At 35.5% G+C, this 24,111-nt stretch overlaps 3 protein-coding genes across 3 annotated transcripts; 2 read left to right on the forward strand and 1 right to left on the reverse strand.

Annotated features, from left to right (window-relative positions):
- The first annotated feature begins 5,094 nt into the window (after window positions 1-5,094).
- On the forward strand, window positions 5,095-11,724 carry LOC109006251 (DEAD-box ATP-dependent RNA helicase 52C-like). The gene is made up of 6 exons (XM_018985465.2): window positions 5,095-6,116; window positions 6,224-6,307; window positions 8,064-8,306; window positions 9,641-9,808; window positions 10,025-10,138; window positions 10,741-11,724. Exons 1-6 carry the CDS (start codon window positions 5,454-5,456, stop codon window positions 11,320-11,322), a joined length of 1,854 nt encoding a protein of 617 aa, XP_018841010.1. The 5' UTR covers window positions 5,095-5,453; the 3' UTR covers window positions 11,323-11,724.
- Window positions 11,725-14,448: 2,724 nt separating this feature from the next.
- On the forward strand, window positions 14,449-17,290 carry LOC109006250 (uncharacterized protein At2g34160-like). The gene is made up of 5 exons (XM_018985464.2): window positions 14,449-14,709; window positions 14,901-14,949; window positions 16,245-16,307; window positions 16,388-16,452; window positions 16,965-17,290. The coding sequence occupies exons 1-5, from the start codon at window positions 14,590-14,592 to the stop codon at window positions 17,067-17,069; spliced, it is 402 nt and encodes a 133-aa protein (XP_018841009.1). The 5' UTR covers window positions 14,449-14,589; the 3' UTR covers window positions 17,070-17,290.
- Window positions 17,291-19,579: 2,289 nt separating this feature from the next.
- LOC109006248 (adenine nucleotide transporter BT1, chloroplastic/mitochondrial-like) lies at window positions 19,580-21,876 on the reverse strand. The gene is made up of 4 exons (XM_018985463.2): window positions 21,740-21,876; window positions 20,997-21,658; window positions 20,438-20,599; window positions 19,580-20,330 (listed from the first exon to the last, which is right to left on the reverse strand). Exons 2-4 carry the CDS (start codon window positions 21,588-21,590, stop codon window positions 19,857-19,859), a joined length of 1,230 nt encoding a protein of 409 aa, XP_018841008.1. The 5' UTR covers window positions 21,591-21,658; window positions 21,740-21,876; the 3' UTR covers window positions 19,580-19,856.
- Between the last annotated feature and the right edge of the window lie 2,235 nt (window positions 21,877-24,111).

Consider the following 24,111-nt stretch of genomic DNA (forward strand, 5'->3'; position numbering starts at 1 on the left):
CCATTAAAGCCCCATTAAGAAAAAGAAAACATGTTCTAACAATACCTGTAATCCAAAGCCAGATTCCCCATATATAGCTCCATAAAACTCTGGTTGTGTCCCATCCCCGAGTTGCATCTGTGAACATAATCTAACAGTTAAAACTGTAACTCCATACTTGAGTGTAAAGTAATTAAACAAGATCAATTACACTTTCTTGAGTCTCAATCACTGCAAAGCCAAACTGGATTCTACTAAAGTCCAACACTTCGGTAGTGTTTTGGGGCAGCTAACAATAGATAAAAAAAAAAAATTAGATCAATTTCATAACCCTATTTACCTTTCTCCATCTACAAAATATTTTCCAATATTTTAGAACAATAAATAAAAGAAACACAGTAATTAGAAATAGAAAAATAAACACGTAAATAATTAAAAGTCAGCCCATTGGAATCTATAACAGCTACCTAAAGGAATAGAGTATTCAGTATTGCAAGAAAATTTTAAGCCTTCCGTCATTTCCCTCTGACTATACCCACACTAGAAAATATGTCTGCAAATATATATATATATATATTTTTTATTATGCATACATTCAAAAAAGTGAAACCACCACAAGTTGCACGTACCAACATCTCAAGAAATACAGTGCATACTCATTGTCCCACCTCATCAAGTCTACAGAAATAAAAAACCTCTCAATTTAGTACCATGTTCTTAGCTTTGTTTACAAGTCCTTGAAGCTTTATTAACCATGGATTCAGAGTCTCATTTTCAAATAAACCACAAAAGAGCAGGCACTTCATGATTGGTTCACCGGTTTTATCCACTCACCAAGACTCACATTATCCACTAACTTTAAAAATCCATTTTTTATTTTTTCCCTGAAAATTCATTTGTCATTTTTCTCGAAAAATTCATTTATATGTTTTTAACCCAATTCACTGGTCTTCTTCCCATTTTCGATTATTCACTAACTCTAAAAACCTATTTCAAATTTGTGAAATAGAGCTAGAGAAAGATGGAATACCTGAGACCGTCGATGAAGAAGATTGAGGACAATTGACAATTGAGAAAAATCATCGTCTGATAGAGAAGAAGACCGTCGCTATCGTATTCTTTCTGATGTTTCTATCGTCCACTTTCTTCGTTTCAATTCTTTGGGATGTTTCTATTGTGTTTTGCTCTTATTTTTTTATTTTTTTATTTTTTAATACAACTGACAACAACTTTAGAATAATAATTGGTATGCGGGTTGGTGCGCCAACCCGTTTGTACTTAGAAGAATTGTAAATTTTTGCTAAGGAAAAATCTGAAGGAAGTCGATTTTGCGCACCCCTTACTTGGCATGCCACGTGCAACATAAAAACGGGACATTTTAATTTTGAGTGGGAGACAAAATTAACAGCTAGGTGAGGAAGAGTAAATCAGTGAAAAGATATAAAGAAAAGTAACAGTTTCTGGAAGTCTTATGCTCGGCTTCACCGTCTTCATCTCTGGCGACAATATTGTTTCCTAAGAAGCACTTGAGGAAGAGCAAATCTACATTAGCTTCGATTGAAGTGACATGGCCAGTAAGTAGGAGAGACGATTCGTTATGGGAGCAACATGATGGTATTCAAAGTGCCATTCTCCATTGCAAGCGATTCTTGCCTTTCTTCTTCGTTGTTCTTGTTCTTTGACTTCGAGATTCCATTTCACTTTTCTATTTCTATATTAGCAAGTTTTTCTTTTAGGGACGACTTTTCAATTCTCCTTCTTTTGTTATCATTTCACGAGGTGGGGGGAACCTTTTGAAATTCTAAATTCTGAAACTGGGCCTTTGATGGTTTCGAATTTTGTTGTTGCAAATTTGTAGTTTTTTGAGCTTATGGAATTTAATGGGTGTCTTCGTTACCACTGAAGAACAAGAAGGTAAGCATTTTTGTTCATCATCCTTAATAAAAGTTCTCTAAATATTGCCTTTTTTTAAAGAGCCTAATTTCCCAAAAGTAGTGCTTTATTTAATCAAATCTCCACCAATAACCCAACTCATTCATCTCATTCCCACGAGAATGTTCTTTTCAATCAAATCCTAGTTTCAATTACCATATTTTTCCTTCACACATTTTACTTTTGCTTCGTTTCCAATCCAATCTTGATGGTGTTTGTGGAGGGTTAATGGGTTGCGCAAGTTTGAAGCAAAAGCGATGTCGGCACTGCCAAAGCCCCTATACCCCTGCCCCCAAAAGCTACTCCATACGCATCCACCACCCACCAGAGCCAAGGCGATAGCTACCATGTTGTCGCTCTCGCCTCTTCCACACTGACTTCAATCAAACTCGAGCATTCCACCAAAATCAACCATTTAAACAACAAGATCATTGATGTCGATGATGATCTCACTAACAGCGATGACAATTACATTTACTATGTCGAGGGATTTGGGGAAGGGGAGGCGAAAATGGATATGAGAAGTCAATGGTTTTGTTCTTCTCTTCTCTTACTATTTTTCTCTTCTTTTTTTTTTTTTAAAAAAAATGCTCTGACAGCAGCAAGCCATGTCAACTTTCGTACGCAGATTCATCGGTCAAATTGTTTGTATCTAGACGAACTCTTTTGCAAATATCCTATATTTTGCATTTTTACTTTTCCATTCAAAATATATCCTCATATTAGATTAGGCATTAATTCTATATAATAATAAAATATAATTAATTAATTAATTTTTATTAAATTTACATTTGCTCCAAATCATCTTATTCAACACATTCCGAACACAATCACATTCCAAAAACATTTACATAGTTGCCCCCATCCAAATTCAGCACAGTCACATAATTGGCTCCATACACAAACCATCACAGCCCAAACACATTCAGCACATTCCAAACACATAGTTGCCTTGCCTTTGCCTTCATACACATTCCAAGCACATTCAGTACATAGTCACATAGTTGCCTCCATACACATTCCAAACATATGCATCACCTACTTACACATTCCAAACACATTCAGCACCTCTATACACAGCCCAAACATATCCCAAAACTGTCACATTCAAAAATTTATTTCCCAACCACTAAGGGCTAGTTTGGATGTTGCAAAAAACCAAATCCTAAGGGCTAGTTTACAAAAAACCCATTAATTAATTAATTGCAATTGTTGGCTTAGTATGATATACAATAAAAAATATATATATAATATAATATATCATAGCAAGTTATATCAGTTTGTAAACTTTATTTTATAATTTTTTTTAGACCAAATATTTATATGTATGATATAGTATCAAACTATTGAAATACAAGTAACAAGTAAAAGATAGCTATATCAAGTGGTGATGATGATGATGATGATGAATAACATTTTTTTTTTGTTTCAATGTATATCACCATAATCCGTCCAACTAGTTAGCTCGGGGGCAACCCTACCTTTTCACCATCTACACATCGTTCCAAGAAAGAGCAACATTTATCTCCCATGGTAATACAACCAAGGTTGCAATGAAGCATGGAGACAAAATGCTTGCTCAAATATGTGAAACAATTGCCTCAGATGAAAAGCGCCACGAAGCATAGTCGAGAAACTCTTCGAGCTGGATCCAAATGAAATAGTCATGGCTTTTGCCAACTTGATGAGGAAGAAAATATTAATGCCTGCCCACTTAATGTACAATGGATAAGACCATGATCTTCTCCATCACTATGCCAATGTCGCCCCTCGCATTGGAGTGTACACGGCCAAGGATTACAGAGAAATACTCGAACATTTGGTTACAAGATGGAACATGGAGAAGTTAACTGAACTTTCAGGCTAGTTTACAATTGTAAAGTGTATTTCACTAAGGGATAGTTTACGTGAATAACTATCCAAAAAAGCCAAGATCAAATAGGTACACACCTCCAAAATGTGTAGATGGAGATAAAGATGCAAATGAAAACCTACTCTTTGAACTCTCGTAAAATTCCTTTTGAAGATTTTAGAAATAGTTTTGTTGCATTGCATTCAATATTCATGCCAACAATATCTAATTTCATAATTTTTATATCGGATCTTATTCTTCTTCTTTAGTGCAAGTAACTCAATTCTATCACCCTCCGCCTTGGTGACTGCATCTCTTCTCTCCACTATGCAAGTGTTTCTGTCATCGATCATGTGAGTTAAGGGAAGTGTGAGAAAAAAAAATAATAAAAAATTATTTTAATAGAATAGAAAAAGAATATGAAGTGAGATGTAGGAGATTTTTAAAAATGAGTAAAATTTAAGAAAAAATTTTAAAAAATATATTTTTTAACTAAATTATAGAAAAACTTATAGAGAAGTATATGAGAAAGCTCTTAGAGTGGGTGTAGGACACTACCATGTGCCAAGCATTGTAATACTATCAAATATTGTTTTAGGCAAAACGGCTTGCAAAAGCAATGCTATTAATGTGACTTTATCAGGAAAAAAAAGGTTAAAAATATAATAAATCGAAAAATACAGTAATTTTGCATTTTTGTTTTTTTTAAATGCTATAATTATAAAAAAAATTTATAAAAAAAAAATTTATAAATTAACATAATTTTACATGATTTTTTTATTTCTTTGATTATAAAAATAATAATATATTGAATCATATAAAAATACTTCAATTTATAAATTTAATTTTGTTAAATTTGCATTTCTAAAAAAAAAACAATTATAAACAGATTTCGTTAACAGACTCTCACCATTTGTCCGCGTTGGGTGAGGAGGTGCATGGCATGTCACGGGGTGGCACTAGCAACCTTTCTAAAATTTCAAAACTCCGATTCTACCCTTGTGACCGTTGAGCTTTTCATAGGTACCAGTCCACGCTCATTAATTGCGCGTATCTGAACTGTACCACTGGCCCCAATATACCCTGACTCCAGCAGTCCTCGGGCCCACTAGCTACCCAGCTTTCCAAAGAATCAGAATTCACCACTTCTTATCTACCCGGCCCCACCTCTTAAAGATATTTTCGATTCTACTCTCTGTCGCACACTCCTAACTCCTCACACGTCACATCATCCAGGGACATTTCCGAAATATGAACTCAATTCTGAGGCCAATTTCGTCCAACAAGAATGTCCAGGCCTTCATTTAACGAACGTGGAGTTGGCCTGTATCTCCTTCTTCCTCGGATATCTCCTCTTCCTCTCCTTTTTCTACTATTCTACAGTTATTAGGGTTTTGCAGCTTTCCTCTCCCCACCCCTGCATACATGATGAAGATGCAGTCACAAAGATGGAGACAGTGATCCCTTTTGAACCGACGCATCTTCTTTCTTTCGTTACTGTTCTAATGGGGTTTTCTTTATGCTAACTCAGACACCCACGACGTCATTCATTTTCTTACGAGAAACTGATTTCATTCTTTTGTTCGCCCGTACAGAGAGAGCGTTTTCATTTTTTAGGCTTTCAGGGTGGTTTGGTTTTCACTCTTTTGAGTGAGCTTGGCTTCGCCTTGAGCTACTGATAGCAGTGACAATGACATGGTCTGACGCTAGAAACGATTCAACTCCGAAGCCAACTCGCCCGGCTCGACTCACCTACATCCCTCCGCACCTCAGGAAAAAATGTGTCCCCGTACCCAACCACAACGCGTACAGCTTACCCAATGAGTCAACTCACCTCGAGCTTCGAAACGATCGGGGTCGCGGCAGAGGTCGTGGTCGTGGTCGTGGCCGGTTTTACCAGACCGAGCGCTGGAACCAAAACCAAACACAAACACAAACCCCTTTTGATATCTCTTCCAAGTTCGACGAGCTGGATGTCAATGACGACGAGGCCAACACTGAGTCAGAGTCGATGAATTTGGAGGCGTACGAGGACATTCCGGTGGAGGCCAGTGGCTCTGATATTCCTACACCGGTCAACACATTCGCGGAAATTGACTTGGGTGAGGGTCTAAACCGGAATATCAAGCGGTGTAACTACGTGAAGCCCACTCCGATTCAGCGCCACGCCATTCCCATTGTCATGGCTGGGCGCGACCTAATGGCCTGTGCCCAAACTGGGTCTGGCAAAACCGCTGCGTTTTGCTTCCCAATCATCTCTGGGATTCTGAATGGAAACCAGTTTACGAGGCCGAATCGAGTCGCGTGTCCGGTTGCGCTTATCCTGTCCCCGACTCGGGAGTTGTCTTGTCAGGTTATTCATTTGCTTTGTTTATCGTATTTAATGCCAAATGGGTGTCGGTTTTGGTTTGGATAGCGGGGATTCAGTTCCGTATATTTTTTGTGGTACTTTTCTTGTAGATACATGATGAGGCTAAGAAGTTTGCGTATCAGACTGGGGTCAAGATCTCTGTTGCGTATGGTGGGGCTCCAATTTCTCAACAGGTTTGTGGAATCTCATGGTCTTGCTGGTCTAATATTTGGATGTTTTGTATTTCTTGCTCGCGTAATATTTTGTTGAAGTATAAATATAATTCTTCATATTAAGATGATGCATATGCTCATTTTTTGTGTTGAGTACGTGGCTTGGGATTGCTGTTTTTTTTTTATTATTATAATAATTTTGGAATACTTCGTTGATTGTAATAAAATTGTGTGGCCCTTTGTTTGTTTGGTAGGAAAACGTAGGGAGGGAAAAAGAATTATAAATTCGAATGTTATGTATTACTTTATTCTGTCAATGACTTGGCGATACCCTCAGGGATAAGTTTCGATTGACATCCGCCTACTTCTATGAATAAAATTTCTTAATTATCTATGAAAAAAAAAAGTTACGATTGACATCCATGTTCTAGGTTACCGATAAAAAAAATACATGTTCTGGGTTTCTCATCTTTTATTGGTAAGTGCGGATTTCCATTTAGAAGTCACTACTTGGTCGTGCAATTAATACACTTAAGGGTTAAATCCTGCACATTTGTTTTTATGATGCTGTGTTAAAAAGTACGATTACCTAACCTTAGGGGTTGGCTCAAGTAGTAAGAGCATTGGTCTTAGTGGTGTGCTCCCTTTAGGGTTAAGGTTTAAGCCATTGGGTGCAAATGATTTCTAGGAGCCATTGGATTGGAGAAATTCTTCCTTGAATTACCCGATGTGTAGTTGCAGGAAATTCCTTGTGAGGGCCTTAGTCAAGATTTTGTTTCAGACATCCTGTGCCAATAAAAAAAAGGTACTATTACCTGTTTTTTTTTCACAAAGTGTTGAGATTATCTCGTTTTTGTTAGCACTAAAGTAGGTAAGCAGCAATGTATGAGCTAGTGAGTATCTTATATAATGGTTAACGGTGGATGTTGAAGATGGCATCAGCAAATTGAAATTATCTTGTGCCAACCCAAGTTCTGCATCTTCTATCATCTTTGAATTACCCTCATTAATGAACCTCACTTTGTTAACAGCTCGTATTCTCACAGTAATATCAATTTTTTAAATTCTTTGTGCGGTGACCTAGCTATGACTGCTACACGTGCATGCAGGAAGAAAAGATTATATAGATTAGTGAGCGTAGCTGCCCTTCCCGTAACTTCCCAAACTACATGTTTGTTCGTATGCCCTTGTTTTTTTTTTTTTTTCTCATGATCCTACTGGTATGGTTGGCATTTAATCTCACTATGGTGTTGATATCTCAATTGTCCTTCCAAACGTTATTCCATTGGTCGATTGTAATAGACTTTAATGGCATGAACGTACATGATTTTCTTGTATCTTTAGACACCCATGCATAGATGTTACTCTTGTATATGTCCCGTGTACTTGGCTTCGCTTTTTTCAATAAAATTCGTATTTACCGATAAAAAAAGATATCTCAACTGTCCTTCAGGTTCCTATTTTTGTAGTTTGCAACATATTATATTTTCATCTTGTCAAATTGTAAGTTGGACCAAATCTATATGTATTTATCAACACATCTTTGGTGCATTCATTGAATCCGGAAAATGTACTGCTTTGTTTATGCTCATAAATTATTTTATATCATCAAAAGATTTCTGAGCTTGCAATCATTTGCCTCATTTTTCATTTTGATTACTTAATTGGAGAAGCCCCCATGGGAATCAACCATAGTAGGTTACCCTCCAATCCTTGGTAAAGATGAGATTAAATTCCTTTTGTTTGCTGTTTCTACTTCTAACTGTTGACTCTGCAGTTCCGAAACTTGGAAAAAGGCGTCGACATCTTGGTGGCTACACCGGGGCGATTAGTGGATATGATTGAGAGATCAAGAGTTTCACTTAGGGCAATAAAATACTTGGCATTAGATGAGGCTGATCGAATGCTTGACATGGGCTTTGAGCCCCAAATCCGGAAGATTGTCAAGGAAATGGACATGCCTCCATGCAGCGAAAGACAGACAATGTTTTTCAGTGCTACATTCCCAAGTGAGATACAGGTTGGTTGACGTTTTCCTTCTTTAACTGCTGCCCTTTTTGCGACTTTCCATGTGGGAAATTAGATGAATTATGCTTCATATAATTTTGTAGTAATGCTACAAACTACACTTCTATACCATTTTCATCCCACTATATAAAATGTGGCACTTTTCATTATCCTTGGATTGTCATTTACTTTTTTAAAGAAAAATTTAAAGGTTGATCAGCAATGCCACCTTCCTACTAACCTTATAATAGTAGGATTAGAGCAGGATGAGGGTGTAAAAGGAGCAGGGAGACTGGACCATTTACTTCTTCGCTGTGAGGTGGCCATGACCTTATGGAATAAATTCTTTGCTAGAATGGGGGATAGCTTGGGTGATGCCAAGAAGGGTAGTTGATTTCCTAGCAAATTGGAGAGGCTTGTGTGGCAAGTCGCAAATCATAGCCATATGGAGGATGGTCCCCATTTGCCTATGGTGGTGTCTTTGGAGAGAGAGAGAGGAATGATAGAAGTTTTGAAGATCGCAATCGGTCAATGGACAAACTTAGAGTTTTCTTTTTTAACACTTCACTCCATTGGTTGATTGTACTAGACTTCAACGGTCTGAATATCCATGAATTCCTTGTATCCCTATTCAATCATGCGCAGGTGTCTTGTATATATCCCATGTATTTGGGTTGTGCCTAGTTCTCATCAATAAAATTCTTATTTATTGATCCAAAGAAATAGCAGGACGAGGGTATAGTTCTGTAGAATTTTCCATCATTTTGACACTAGTAAACAATATGAAATGATATTTTGTTCCAATGAAATAGATAATTGCCAACCATCTCCCATGTATTTCTAACTTGCTTGTCAAATTCATTACATAATTCATTGTCCTATTGAGTGGTAGGGGTTCTCTTAGTTTCATGTAGCTTGAGAAAGTGCTTTTGGAGACTTTCATGTTTGATGGTACTTTGGAAAATAATTTGAAAAGTGTCATTGGGATCCCTCATCTTAGATCTTAAACTTTTATTCATTGTACTCTTTCCCTCTTAGGTTGGTTCTTAAATCATTTGATGGGGATTGAGTTTATCTATTTGGGTCGTAAATGCAAGGTCCTAATGAGCATCATGTGCCTTTTGGTTCTTGGTTATAGACTTGGTCTTTTGATGAAAAGTAAGGGTCTTGTTCATTTGAGGCTTTCCTGTTGACTGCTACCTCCAAGGTTAATTATGCAGTTTGATTTTGGTTGGGGCATTGAGCATCAGTAATGCTAATCTTTGTTGGGCTGGGGCTTGTTTCTATTCAACCATTTATTAGCTTGAGTTGTGTTCATAAAAGTCACACTTTTGTTGCATCTTGCAGAGACTTGCATCGGATTTTCTTTCAAACTACATATTTGTGGCAGTTGGAAGAGTTGGTTCTAGCACTGATCTTATTTCTCAAAGAGTTGAATTTGTTCACGATGTGGATAAAAGAAACCATCTTATCAACCTTCTACAAGGCCAGAGGATGAATGGAACCCATGGCAAGGTAGACTAACCCTTTGTTTCTTTTCAAATTAAACACCCCTTCTCTTCGTACTTGCACAGTTCTGGCATTACTTTCACACACATTTGTCTAAAGTAATTGTATTATTTATTTTGCACATTTGAACACTTGGATTGTTTTCATGAGCTAATGATCATAAACTGTACTTGTTTTTTTTTATCAAAAAAAAAAAAAAAACTTTACTTTGTTTTGCCACAGAATGCTTTGACCTTAGTATTTGTGGAGACAAAGAGAGGAGCAGATGCATTAGAAAACTGGTTGTCCATGAAAGGTTTTCCAGCAATTGCAATTCATGGTGACAAAGTGCAAATGGTTAGATCACATTCTCTCTCTTGCTTGCACCGTTTCTGTATATGAGCTAAGATCAGTTTCTGTTTTCTGCTTGCTATGCTGCACAAATTTGGTGCAGCTTTTCTGAAAGTTTTTATTTTGATGTACAGCATATGTAGGAATTCCTTCGTATTAATGCAAGTGGGTGCTCTATTATGTTGAGTGCCATGTGAGTGATTAAGGGAAAGGTTCTATTTCGATTTCCCTCGTAATAAATGTGAATAACTGAAGTTATGAGTATTCAGATTGAAGTATAAGGAAGAACTTCTGTTGTTGTTATGTTCAAGTGTCAATTTACAATACGTCTTTAGGATGCAGTTGCTCTCCTAGAACTATAGTTGATGGAAATGAGAATAAGTCAAGTTTTCATTTTTTTTTTTTATATAAATCAATTATAAATTATTCATTTATCTTTTTGCAGCAGAGGCGTTATTCTATTGTATGTCTTCCATTATAACAGAAAGGATTAGAATAAAAATTATGATTCTCGCCAAGAATGGGTTTGAGATATATTACTTGGTGCATATGCTATCTTTTATTTATATATTGGTTGGTATCTTCATGTTTACTTATTAATTGTGAAGGAGAGAGAACGAGCTTTGAAATCTTTCAGAAGTGGTACCACTCCCATTTTGGTGGCAACAGATGTTGCTTCACGAGGTTTGGACGTCCCACATGTTGCCCATGTCATCAATTTTGACTTGCCAAAAGACATAGATGACTATGTCCACAGGATTGGGAGAACAGGTCGTGCTGGTAACTCCGGTCTGGCAACTGCATTCTTCACTGAGAAGAACCTGCCTCTTGCAAAGGCACTTGTTGAACTCATGCAGGAAGCAAAGCAGGAAGTTCCTCTTTGGCTTAGTGATTATGCTAAGAGAGCATCTAATGTTGGTGGTACTGGTCGAACTAACCGATTTGGGGGCAACAAGTTTGGTGGCTATGATTTCCGAAGAGATGCTCAATCTGAGAGTGAGAATGATTACTATTCAAGCACTTGTGGCAATGCTGCTGCTTCCTCTTATGCTCTTTCTCATGCTGTTGCAACCAGTGATGATTATGCTGCTGCTAATTCCTATGGCAACACCGGTGTTGATTCTTATACTTCTGGTTCGTATGGATACGGACATAATTTTTCATCTGGTGGCGCCAGTGGTTGGCACTAGACCAAAAGGGCCTCATTCCCCCTCTGTCGACATCTTTTTGACTAGAACCAGCATGGTTGCGCATGGTATATAGTAAGTACACATCGGAAACAGATTTGAGTATAATCCTACAGTAGTCCGTAGTCTTTCAGATGGTCTTCTACACAGGAAATTGAAGTTCTACTGACGTGCTTTTGTTTTGTTCTGTTGAGGGAACTATGGCATAGCTCTTGATTACCTCCTTTTGAGCCTCTAAAAAATGAAAAGGCTATTTCTAGTTTCTTTTCATTTCTCTTTATTGAAATGTATCTCTCATCAATTGAGTATGTGACTTCTCTATGTAGCTGTTTGTAACGAAGAAACTATTCGTATCGACTTTAATATCAGCATTGCCCTGCGACCCCATGTGGGATTTCGGCCTAATTTTCCTCTCTTTCTTTTTTCCCCCTTTAACATATCTTTATTGTTGTTGAATAGTTGTGTTAAAAATTTAACCATTGATCCAAAAGTCTTAAGAACGTTGGATACTAATTTTGTTAAATTTTTAACCTTCAAGATCATAATATTTTACCACGTTTTCGAATTTGACATCCACAGCAGTTCACTCTATCGATATTGACTCAGTGGTAGCTTTTTTTCTTTTGGCGGTTTCGCTCATCTATAAGTATTTAATGACTTAACATCATGCCCATACAAAGTATCAAGACATTTTAATCAGCCTATAGGTTGATCTCCTATGACTTGAATTCGTGACGTGATCTCTACTTTGATACTAATTGTTAAAGACTTAACCATTAATTCAAAAGTTTTAAGACTGTTGAATACTAATTTGGTTAGATTTTTAATCCTCAAATCATAACAGGTTGATTCTTGTGTGGAGCTGAACAGGGGATTAGTGGTTTAGATCCATGTGAAAGGAAAATCAAAGAAATATGGACAACAGTTGGAATTCAGTTGAACGTGAAAAAACAAGAAGTATGCATGCATGCATGCATGTACATATATATGGTATGCTGATATTATTCACATCGACTGGTTTAACTGAGTATCCAAGAAAGTGGAATACTTGGGAGAGCTTGAGAAAAAAGATGCAAAAGCCCAACGGCGGATGTAAGCTGATTTACTACGGGGAACTTTATCAAAATTTGTTGTATGCTTTTTCTCTTTTAAGTTAAAAATACATGCCAACTGAATCTTGATGTTTTTGTGAGATTCATTTGCTCTGTGAATGAATGTTGTTTATAAGATGAGAATTTTGATAAGAAATATTTTTCTACTGTTTGAAAGTATTGTTATATTTTTTTAAGAGTAATGTTACACATCATTCATTTTACTATTATCTTTCTACTATCTCGTGATATGATATTTAATGATTGAAAACTATCTGTTATGTTTTATTTATAGACCAATCATTTAATACGTTGAGAGGAGAACCAAAAAAATGATAAATGTAATTCTTTTAATTTGTATTGGTCAACAATGAATGTGGAATACTTTTCTATTATTATTATTATTATTATTATTATTAATTGTACTAATTCAAACCTTAATACCATTAATAGTTAATAATGATAACAACATTTAACCCACTAGTTATTAAAAGAAAAAGTTATTATAATAATTTTTTTATTTGTCTCAAAGATATGGGTGAGCATTGGCTGAATCGGAATTGATATCCCTTAAATCCGAATTCTACTCCAACTTTGACTATGTCAGAGTTTGAATTTGAACTTCGACTCCAACTTGCGTAGACTCTGATGCAACTCTAACTCCAACTTGTCAGAGTAAAGTTGGGTTTGAGATTTTTTTGGGCTTCTTTTTCTTGTGAGCTTTCAAGTTTCAAGTTTACTAAAAACATTACAAAAAAAAAAAAAAAAAACAAAAACAAAAAAACTAGATATGAAAAAACAAAAAGTATAGCTACAAATATTTCATATCCTATGCAAACCTGGAGTTAAAAAAAAAATAAAGAAATAAAAAATATACAGTAAGCGTTTTAGGCTATTCTTGATATTCTATCATTCATAATTTCATATTAATAAATATTCATTCACTAGTATCTAATTACACTTTATTATACTACATGATACGTGTTATTAACTTATTTTATTAGACTTATTTCTATACTAAAATTATATTACAGTGTTTAATTACATATTATTTTATTATAGTATTATATATTATTTCTAGTGTCTAAGTACATGTTATTATATTATAGTGTCATGTATTATTAACTTATTATACTATATTTATTTCTATACTTGCGTCTAATTTATTTTTATACTATACTTATTTCTAACGTTTAATTACATGTTATTATATTATAATATTACACATTATTAACTTATTACACTAGACTTATTTCTATACTTATTATGTATGATAGTAATACTAAAATATTTACATATACTAAACTATTATCTATTTATATTATAGTACAAGTATACTATTTTATAATAATTAAATCATACTAGTATAATATTAAATTTAACTGTATAAGTTCTTATTATATAACTATAGTAGTTAGTATTATATATGATCAATATATAAATAATACATATTTTCATCACATATGTATAATATCGAAGGCAAAATTAGAATCAAATAATAAAGTCGAAGTTGGATCGAAGTGGGGTTAGAATCGGTCAGACAATACCTCTGATTCCGATTAGACAAAAAAAAAAAAAAAATCCAACTACGATTATGATAATTTGAGATTATCTAATTGAAACTAATGGCAAGTACAAAATCTTTAAATATATTTTCTACGACTTAATTATTATAAAAAAAATTTGATTATTTCTTTTAATTCCCTATAGAATCCCAAAGAAAAATATCGATGCATATACTCACCTGTCACGATGGATCAGAATTTGACTCGTTTCTAAAATGTAAACTAATAATACTAAAAAATTAAAAATTAAGAAAACTAATTTAAGAAAATAAAAAAGATACACAGTGTTAGGTTATGAGTTTTACTATATAATCTTTATCATATTCTATACTTTATATTTTTTTAAAATTTTAAAATTTTTAAAATTTTTTTTAATTTTTTTTGAGTTTATTAAATTATTTATTTATTATTTATATAATAAATATTCGATAAAAAAAAAAAAAAAAAAGTGAAGTGTGGAGTGGCTGTGAAGATTTCATTCTTAGGTTATATCCAGTTTCCACAACTTTGTCTTCTGTGGTATTCCTTTCCCTCCGTGTTACCATTCTCAAATCTCGTCGGACAGAGGCAGAGAGAGTTAGGGTTAAGGTTAGGGTTTAGGTCAGTCAAGCTCAATGGAAGAGATCACAGAAGGAGTGAACGCCATAAACCTGGCCGGAGACTCCCACAAGAAGAACCGGATCCAAGTCTCCAACACTAAGAAGCCTTTATTCTTCTACGTCAATCTCGCTAAGGTTCCCCTCTCTCTATCTCTCTGCATCCTGAGCATATGTAATTTTATATCTGTGTTTTAGGTATTTGATGCGGTTACTCTAAATCTGCATAACTAGGGGCTTTCGAATCTTCTCTAGGAATTATTGTATTGTTGGTAAATATTTGATTTTTGCTGTTGATTAATGATGGGTACGATTTATCTTTCATGCAGAGGTATATGCAACAGCATAACGAGGTCGAGCTCTCCGCCCTTGGAATGGGTAATGTTTCATTCTGTTATATCCATTTTTTTAAAAGTTTGTCCATTTATTTATCTTCACATAATTTTTTTTCTAAAAGCAATAATTTTTTTATTTTATAAAACACGAAGGGCAGTTCTCTTCAATCTTCATTTCGTAAATTCGCTTTACATGTTTGTAGTTCCCGTATGAATTCAATGGCCTAACTATGTAATTTTATTTATGGTAGTTTATGGTCATAAATCGTAAATGTCTATCTGCAGACTGACATTACCGACCTAATGTAAGAAATAGCTGCTTATTTTACTGCTCAATCGATTATTACGTTAAATTTTTTTCCAGAGATTTGCACAGGGATTTGTATAGAACCGGGATTGAATACTACTATGGTACATTCGTCCAGATTTATCTGTTGTTTTTGGGGTGTCATTTCAGCATGAAGTAGTAATGTAATTTAATTGCCATAAATTGAAGAAAACTTCTGGTTTGCTTTGGGGGTGCTTCCAAGTTTGGATAGAGATATCCCCAAGAGTCTTGTCTGAACTGTATGGCCTAGAGTCGGAGGGAGATAAGACACATAAAGTTTGCCCTATCGCATTCATTAGGCTTTTAATGCTGCCCAAGAAATTTCTTCCGACAACTATAAATGCTGTGGGGGGTCCACTTTTATGTCTCTCTCTCTCTCTCTCTTTCTCTTTCTCTCTCTCTCTCTCTACTCTAGGCCCTCGAGTTCGATAAAAAACTCTAGGAGATCTGAATCCCCTAAGCTTCTCCACCTTAGATTCCTGGAAGCCTAGGATTTTCTGCTTTGTTCTTGTAATCTTCTCTTGCTGCTGTCCCCAGAATTAACCAATATGCGGTTTTGGTGGGGTCATGTATCTGGTGTATACTCCCCACAGGTAAGTCCAGAGGGCCCTGCCTTGGTGAGGTTCCATGCCATAAAGAAAAAGAAATCCTGTTGCTACTGAGTTGGTAAAAGTTACCAGATATATGTTCAAGGGACTGCTCTATTACTCCTTTGTACATTTCATTTGGCTTTTGTATTATCTGAGCATCATCCAATGTAATATTCGTAACTATATTATATTTCTGAATATTGTCCGATGTATTATACTTGTAATTATAATATGAGTTAAAGCAAATCTATGGGGATATGGTTGATTTGTTGAGTTTCTTCCCATATGGATAATTTGCATGTAACTGGCTTTGGTGGGCATTTGATAGGATTTGTTGCTTCCTGTGCTTTTAACTTACTAATTTTAGTGTTTCATTCTGACATTTCCCTTATTAGTGTGTTCATTTTGTTATATTTTCAGCTATTGCCACGGTTGTCACTATAGCAGAAATTCTGAAAAATAATGGACTGGCTGTTGAGAAGAGTAAGATTTTTTTGTCTACCCTGTACTGGTTATAAGCATACAGTTTGATTGTCATAAAAAATGACATTCTCTTTCTGCAGGGATCATGACCTCAACTGTTGACATTAAGGATGACTCAAGGGGGCGACCGATCCAAAAGGCAAAGGTAAAGTTAATGCTAATATGTTTTGATGTTTCCTTTTTGCTTTACCTTAACCGACATGCATGTCAATGGCAGTTTATATTAAACTGATGAACAGGATGGAGTGTTTCATCACTCACCCACAAACACATGCAACTTGTATTCTTTGAGTTGGACCCCCTAGAGTTTATAGGGCTTAGAGTGAGAAAGAGATAGATACATAAAGTGGGTCCAATATATTTATCAAGCATTTGATATTGCCTGAGAAATTTACTTGAGCAGCCATAAATGCTGATGACCCGTTTTATGTGTCCATCTTTTTCCCACTCTAGGTTGTAGATTTCGTGCAGGAACTTTTTAGGATCTAAATCCTGCATTTTCCATATTGATATGTCATCATGGTGAATTTCCCACCATATGTTGCCATTGTAAAACTACTTATCAAAACAAAATGTTTTCATTGTAAAACTGATTTTTTTTTTTCCGAATATCCCTTTGATGACAGATGGTTTATGTTTTTCTTTTCCTGCCCTCAGATTGAAATAATGCTCGGGAAGACAGAAAACTTCGATGAATTGATGGCGGCTGCCGCTGAGGAGAGGGAATCGAGGGATGGTGTTGATGGTGATGAGCAAAGTTGAAGCGGGTTGTTTCTTAGTGTCTGGTTTGCTTTGCTTTTGTTGTTCTAGTTCTGGCAAATGCACTTAAGGAGTCAATTTTATTTACAAGAGATTTGTAGGAATCTATTTGTGGTCCTAATGATTTTGTAACCACCAAATTGTGTTAGTGTAGAAACCAAATGTGTTTGTTATTTAAAAATTTATTTTCTTATTGGAATTTTTGGCATAGATTTTGGTAAACATACATTATGTGTTTGCTCTTTTTTGGATAGGCATCATGGTTGAAAATTTATTGTTGAATTAGTATTATAGGTTGTAAACTACATGAGATAAGCATTGAAAATTAAAAAACTAATGCACTGCCGCATTTCAAGCTTTCTTTTGGTTTATCTATGACATGTATCCATGAATTTGATCTTGGTTTCCAAAGTTGTGTATCTACATCCGAACTATAGCCAGCCCTGATCTCAATAGACAATGAATGTTTCTTTCCACTAAAAACATTGGACCCATTAGCCTTGTGAATGGGGTGTATAAAATTATTTTCAAGGTTATTGCTAACAGATTGGGGACGGTTTTGGGTAAGATCATTTCGAAGCCACAAAATGCTTTTGTTAAGGGATGATAAATTTTGGTTCAGTCCTCATAGCGAACGAGGGACTGGATAGCAGATTAAAGGCGAGTTCCACTGGAATTATTTGCAAACTAGATATGGAGAAGACTTATGACCACGTAAATTGGGATTTCCTCTTGTATTTGTGGGGGAGAAGTGGCTTTGGGGCTAGGTGTCGTGCCGGCTTGATTAATGGCTGTCCTACCGGCTTTTTTAGCATCTCTTGAGGTCTAAGGCAGGGAGATCTTTTGTCCCCACTTCTCTTTGTTATCGTTAAAGGGTATTATTACTTTGTCTCATTCACTTTTTACAGATGACACACTCTTATTCTGTGAGGTTTGTGAGGCAGATAGAAACCAGTTGAGGGAAGTGAAGGCTTTGTTATTATGCTTTGAAGCAGCGTTGGGCCTGAAAGTTAATTAGTTGGGCCTGAAAGTTAATTATGACAAGTCAAAGTTAGTGCTAGTGGGGAACGTGAGCAACACTAGGCAACTAGCTAGTATTCTTGGGTGCAAGGTAGCTTCTCTCCCCATTACCTACTTGGGATTGCCATTGGGGACTGCCGCAAGTGCCTCATCCGTATGGGATTCAGTCATAGAGAAGACAGGAAGGAAATTGGCAGGGTAAAAGAGACTGTATTTGTCAAAAGGTGGTCGTTTGACTCTTATTAAGAGTACCCTCTGTAACTTACCGACGTATTTTTTTTTTATCTTTGTTCCAATTGCCTGCCATGGTAGCGGCTCGGATTTGATAAACCATATCTTAATTTCCTATGGGATGAGATAGTGGATGAATTCAAATTTTACCTAGTCAGTTGAGATAAGGCGTGTAGACGAATGAGAGACATACAGTGTGGAAATGAGCCTCTAAAGGATGCATTTCCAGCTATTTTTCGAGTGCCACGTAACCAGGATGCTTCAATAGAGGACCATATGACTCTATTAGGAGACCAAGTGCAGTGGAATGTCACATTTAGTAGAGCGGCGCAAGATTGAGAAGTGGACACCTTTGAGGCTTTTTTCAGCCTTCTTTATTATGTGAAGCCCAATAGACAGCAAGGTGATAGGATGTGGTGGACTCTAGTGGGTAAGGGCATTTTCTCAGTTCGATCATTTCATAAGTCTCTTTCCCAAGCCGCAAACATTCCATTCCCATGGAGGAGAATTTGGAGAAATTAGGACCCTCCAAAAGCAGTTGTTTTTTACTTGGACAATAGCGTTGGAGAGGATTCTGACTACCGACAATCTGAGGAAGCGCTAGATAGTTATACTTGACTGGTGTTGTATGTGTAAGAGATCTGGCGAGACAGTGGAACACCTCTTGCTACACTGCGAGACATCTAGAGCTTTGTGGGTGGAAGTCTTTAGCTCGATTGAGCTATCCTTTGTTATGCCTGCTTTTGTGGTATATCTATTGGCCAGTTGGATACTTCCAAGTGGAGTTCAACAAATCAAGGCGGTGTGGAAAATGATCCCGATTTGTATTATGTGGTGTATATGACAAGAGTGCAATGATCGGACTTTCGAAAACAAGGAGCAGTCTCCAGAGGAACTTCAAACTCTATTTTTCAGCACTTTATTTTTATGGGCAATTGCTTTAGATTTTAATGGCTTAGTTTCCCTTACTTTGATCTAGATAGGTCTTATCTCTTGTATACCATCTTGTGTACTTGGGTTTTGCCCATCTTTATTAATATATTATTGATTACTTATAAAAAAAAATGATCTGTTATCAAAGATGAAATTGTCATTTGAATCCTAGTCCATGTCAATGTAGCAAAAGACAGTCAGACATGGGTGTGTTGCAAACTACCACTCTTCTGTCTTCTTGCCATGATGATATGAAATACCAAGCCTTAACTTGGACATAGAGAATTTCCAATCTCAAAACCTTCCAAACTGTGTTAAGCAGTGTTGCATCAAAGTAAATAAACTAAGCAGCATCTGATCTGAAACATAGAAATGATTCCTCTTCTGGTAAATATCAGAGATCATTCTAAAAGCACTTTAATGCTAAAAACTTAGTTTAATTACCATCCTCAGATCTAAATCCTATCATAAAAATGTAATTCAAAAGGTCACAGTAAGTCAATTTCGCCGACGTGAACCTTCGTTTTCCTCTATCTACAAACTGTAAGAACCCAAAACTGTATACTATTGCTTCAAAACGCAAACAACAAATTCTGCCCTCCAAGGTTAATTATCTTCTTCTTTCTCAATCAGCACCCTCTTGCATGCCTCATAGCACATGAAAGATATCCCAGCAGCAGGGACCAATTTCATGCAACTTGGGCCCAACCCTCTGTACAGACCCCGGAGACCTTCGTGTTCAAGTATGCTTAGAAGAGCATGAAGCATGCTTTGGTACTGCCTCCCATTGATGGCTCCAGCGGCTTGCATATGCCTTCGAGCCACCTCAAGTGGGAAAGTTGCAGTACTGGAAATTGCTCCGGCGGCTGATCCAATCAAGAGAGTCATGATACTTCCGATTTCCTCCTTCTTGAAAGCTTTCTTGTAAGCTTTTCGTAATGTATCATAAGCAAAATAATTAGTGGCAGCATATGGAATTACTCCGATTACACTTGGGGTGAGGCCTCTATATAATTCTGCAGGTCCCTCCTCCTTCACTATTTTAAATAATGCATCCAAGAGATTCTTATATACTCCTCTCTACAATTAGATAAAATAAGAACCATTACATAAGATTTAAAATGACCTCATACTGAAGAAGATGACAATTTAGCAAATTCCCAAATTCTTCTCAAGACTTGAGTTACCTGGACAGTTATTCGGGTTTTGAGTAACTCGAGAGGGTATGTAGCCAAGGTAGAGCTAACTCCAGCAACAGCACCTGCAATTAATGAAGCAGGAATTGGGCTTTTGGGTTCTATCCCAGGCTTAGGAGTCAAGTGCTTCTTAACCGTGTCAAAAGCAAATAACTGCAGAATTTTCCATCAAAACATACCAGAGTCTGTCAATAAAATGGACTTAACACAGCACAATATGCAAGGTTCTAGTGCTATATCAGAATCTCAGTATGAAAACCTTAATCCTGTTGGACTGCAGTAGGTTGTGGAAATTAACAGTGACAAATAATGGTGTCTTCAAATAGAAGTGATGAGATATGCTATTAGATGTCTGTAATTAAGATATTGTTGGTCCACAAAATGGCATCCATTCAAAATCCATGATAGTGGTCTAACCACTTAGCCGGCAAAGCGATGCTCCGATTTAGTAATCAAACACCATAATGATCTATCATATCATATGACATTAAAAAATATCATGTCATGCATCAAAATCAAAACATGAAAACTCAAACTACTAATTGCACACCTCAATAGCCTTGCTTGGAGCAACCCGGATTATATTAACGAAGTTACCCTTGAACAAGCCCTTCCATCCATCAGTTTCCATGATATTTTGAAACACCTCAGTCGTCGAGTGTCCCAAGCTCCCAACCATCAAATGTGTCCTTATTGTCTCCAGTGGTGCTACCACAGTCCTTGATACCGCACCTGCGATTGCCCCACTAACCAACCTCCTCATTGAAGGATCACCAATCTTAATTTTCAGTTTAAGACCATCCCTCTTATTCTTCTTCTTCTTCTTCATCACCAGCTCGTCCTCTCCAACCTCCAATGCCTCACCAGTCACCGATTCCGGAAGCCAACTAAACCCAAACCTTGATTCGGGCATTGACAGATAAATCATGTGTGTAGTACCACACAGGGATTTAATGTCTTCGTCTTTAGGACTCTGAGGATTCGATGGAATCCCAAACCCCAGACCTGCTTGACCAACGCTGGCAAATAAGCCACCAGAACAAGAACTACCCTCTTGAGAATTCCATTGAATCTTAATCCCAGAACTGACAACAACCACATCTTTGTTATTCTGTGCAACACTTTGCAATCCTCTTCTACCCATGAATACCAAAACAGGGTTATTTTTCTCGCGTTTTCAATATACCCAGAAGGCCAGAAGACCACTTTTACCTATAGAATTACAGAAGTCAGAATTCTGAGAAGGAAAAGAGAACGATCCTTTTAAAGCAAATGAACACTAAAAAGCCGCACCTTTACGAGGCAATGAATATTTAGGAGAATATTGATGCAAAGAATCGAACTGTGTAGAGTAAGGTGGCTGAAATATTCGAGTTAGAAGGGAATATTTATGGTTCTGTCCAAGAAAAGCCAAAGCTCGACTCTCTGTCTCTCCCTCCCTGCCTCAGTAAACAATGCAGAGAATTAAAGAGACATATGGCGAAATCTTCAATACTAGGTTCTTATAATAGTATCGCTTCGTTGTTTGTTTGTTCAAAAGCCGTCCCTTTGTGGCATCAAAATCAGCCTCGTCATAGTGCTGCGAGAACCAATTTTGATGGCGTATTCATCATTAGAATTTGACTTTAGTGAGCTCACATCAATATTAATATATTATTGTAGCCTTACCTCTTGCCAAAAACCACAAAATGAGAGAGAGAGAGAGAGAGAGAGAGAGATTTTACCTTCAAGTTCAAGGTTAGGATGTATTCTGTCCAAATTATGAAATATAGTGATGATTTTTTATTTTTAAGCGTACATTCATGTAGATTAGTATAAAATTCAATCGTTCTTGGATAAAATATTTTTAAAAAAATGCTTTACACATTTAATATAACTACACATGTCATTCAACTAAATATTATGGACTTTCTTTTATATGTTTAGCTCTCACATTTTATATTCTGAAGTTTAATTCAAAATTATACGATCAGAGTCGAAATACGATGATAGAGAATCCAAAACAAAATATTAGAATGTGGTAATTAATTTGTTGTTATTGATTTGTAAAAGAAATTTTGTGTAAGTCCTATTAAACATTTAATAATAACATTTATAAGAGAAGCATTTGAAACGCTAAAATATTATTTTAGCAAACATAGTCATTGTCCATATCATGTTCGCATTCTTTTAAGAGTAATGTTAAATATAGTTATGAGTTGTGTAAGTATCACTTATTTTTTTAAAAATAAATATAAGGTCTGTTATTAAAAAATAAAAAATATAGATCTTATGTTTACTTTTTTTTTTAAATGAGTGCCCGACGCTTACGTACTCTATAATTGCAAACATGAGTTTTCTTCTTCCAAATATGCAGCAATCTTCGTAGACAGACACTACCAAAATTCCGAGTTATATATAGTATTTACGTATTGTCGGGTATCCAGAAATCGTAAGGCATGAAAGTAGTAGTGAGTGTGTATTTTGTTGAGACTTCGGTGCCATAAGATTGGAATAAAATTGATATTTCTGTTCAGTACCGACTCGGAAAGTATACGTGGAAATGAGATTTTTGTGAAATGTTTCAAACATGTTGTGTGCCACACGTTGAATGGAATAGATCAGCCGTGTTGGGTGGACTCCAATGTCACCACTCGTGAATATGTGATTGCCTTTGCCTTACATGGGAATCAAGAAGATGCCATACACGACTCATGAGGCCTTGGAATTTGAAGTGCCACCACATGATCCTCAATAATTAAGGTATGTTTGACCACATAATTATTCTCAAATATTTTTAATATTTTTTTAAATATTACTTAAACATAAAATATTTTTTAATTTTTAATTTTTATTTTTTTTATCTAATCACTACAATTTTTCTAAACTTTTAAATAAAATATAAAAAAATACTAATTTTTAAAATAAAAATTATATTCAAACATTTTTTTTAATTTTATAATATCTTTATTCAACTTTTTCTTTCTTATTTTTCAAAATTCAATAAAATATTTTAATTTAAAAATTATTTCACTACTATTTACAGATATACATACTGAGATATTTTAAATATCTACAAAGAATCTTAGAGTCTAGTCCAAACTTTTTAACGTAGTTGGCCTTTTCCACAACTTTGTTCTAGGTTTTGACTAGTAGATTAGAGAAATAATATTTTGTAATTGCAGAAAGTGAAATGTTATGTTATCGTTTTGAAAAAAATGAAGAAATACGAAATGTATATAAAAAAATTAACTTTTTAATAATAAACTTCACATTTTTTTAAAATATTATATGACGTTTACATATTCTACGATTATATATAGCATCCCTCGATAACATAACACACTTGGCAATCATTGATTACTCAACAATCATCATTATTGACGTGGCAATACTCTTGCACATAACATATTTTATGTACGGAGTCGGAAATATATATTTTACTTTTTCCATATTGTGAATGGTTTCAGCCTCAAGAACCATTATCTCGACCATATTGTACTCGTAATTTCAACACAGTAAATTACATGAGTTTAGTCTTTTAAAATAATATTATAAAAATAATAAATATGAAGTTTATGTAATAATATTAGTTTATTAAACGAATCGAAGGCCGATTATAAACAAATCGGTTCGTTTAAATTACAACTGTAATATCAAAATAAAAAATGTTCTTAAACTATGTA

This window comes from Juglans regia, chromosome 1, assembly GCF_001411555.2.
Source record: "Juglans regia cultivar Chandler chromosome 1, Walnut 2.0, whole genome shotgun sequence".
NCBI classification, from domain to species: domain Eukaryota; kingdom Viridiplantae; phylum Streptophyta; class Magnoliopsida; order Fagales; family Juglandaceae; genus Juglans; species Juglans regia.

Bases quoted from the DNA above. Each gene is read 5' to 3' on its own strand.
- LOC109006251 (XM_018985465.2), top strand. From the start codon at position 5,454: ATGACATGGTCTGACGCTAGAAACGATTCAACTCCGAAGCCAACTCGC. The intron at 6,308-8,063 runs GTTTGTGGAATC...TTGACTCTGCAG, and splicing joins GGGCTCCAATTTCTCAACAG to TTCCGAAACTTGGAAAAAGG. The intron at 10,139-10,740 runs GTTAGATCACAT...TTAATTGTGAAG, and splicing joins ATGGTGACAAAGTGCAAATG to GAGAGAGAACGAGCTTTGAA.
- LOC109006250 (XM_018985464.2), top strand. From the start codon at position 14,590: ATGGAAGAGATCACAGAAGGAGTGAACGCCATAAACCTGGCCGGAGAC. The intron at 16,308-16,387 runs GTAAGATTTTTT...CTCTTTCTGCAG, and splicing joins TGGACTGGCTGTTGAGAAGA to GGATCATGACCTCAACTGTT. The intron at 16,453-16,964 runs GTAAAGTTAATG...TCCTGCCCTCAG, and splicing joins GACCGATCCAAAAGGCAAAG to ATTGAAATAATGCTCGGGAA.
- LOC109006248 (XM_018985463.2), bottom strand. From the start codon at position 21,590: ATGGGTAGAAGAGGATTGCAAAGTGTTGCACAGAATAACAAAGATGTG. The intron at 20,600-20,996 runs GTGTGCAATTAG...AAAATTCTGCAG, and splicing joins CTCCAAGCAAGGCTATTGAG to TTATTTGCTTTTGACACGGT. The intron at 20,331-20,437 runs GTAACTCAAGTC...ATCTAATTGTAG, and splicing joins AAACCCGAATAACTGTCCAG to AGAGGAGTATATAAGAATCT.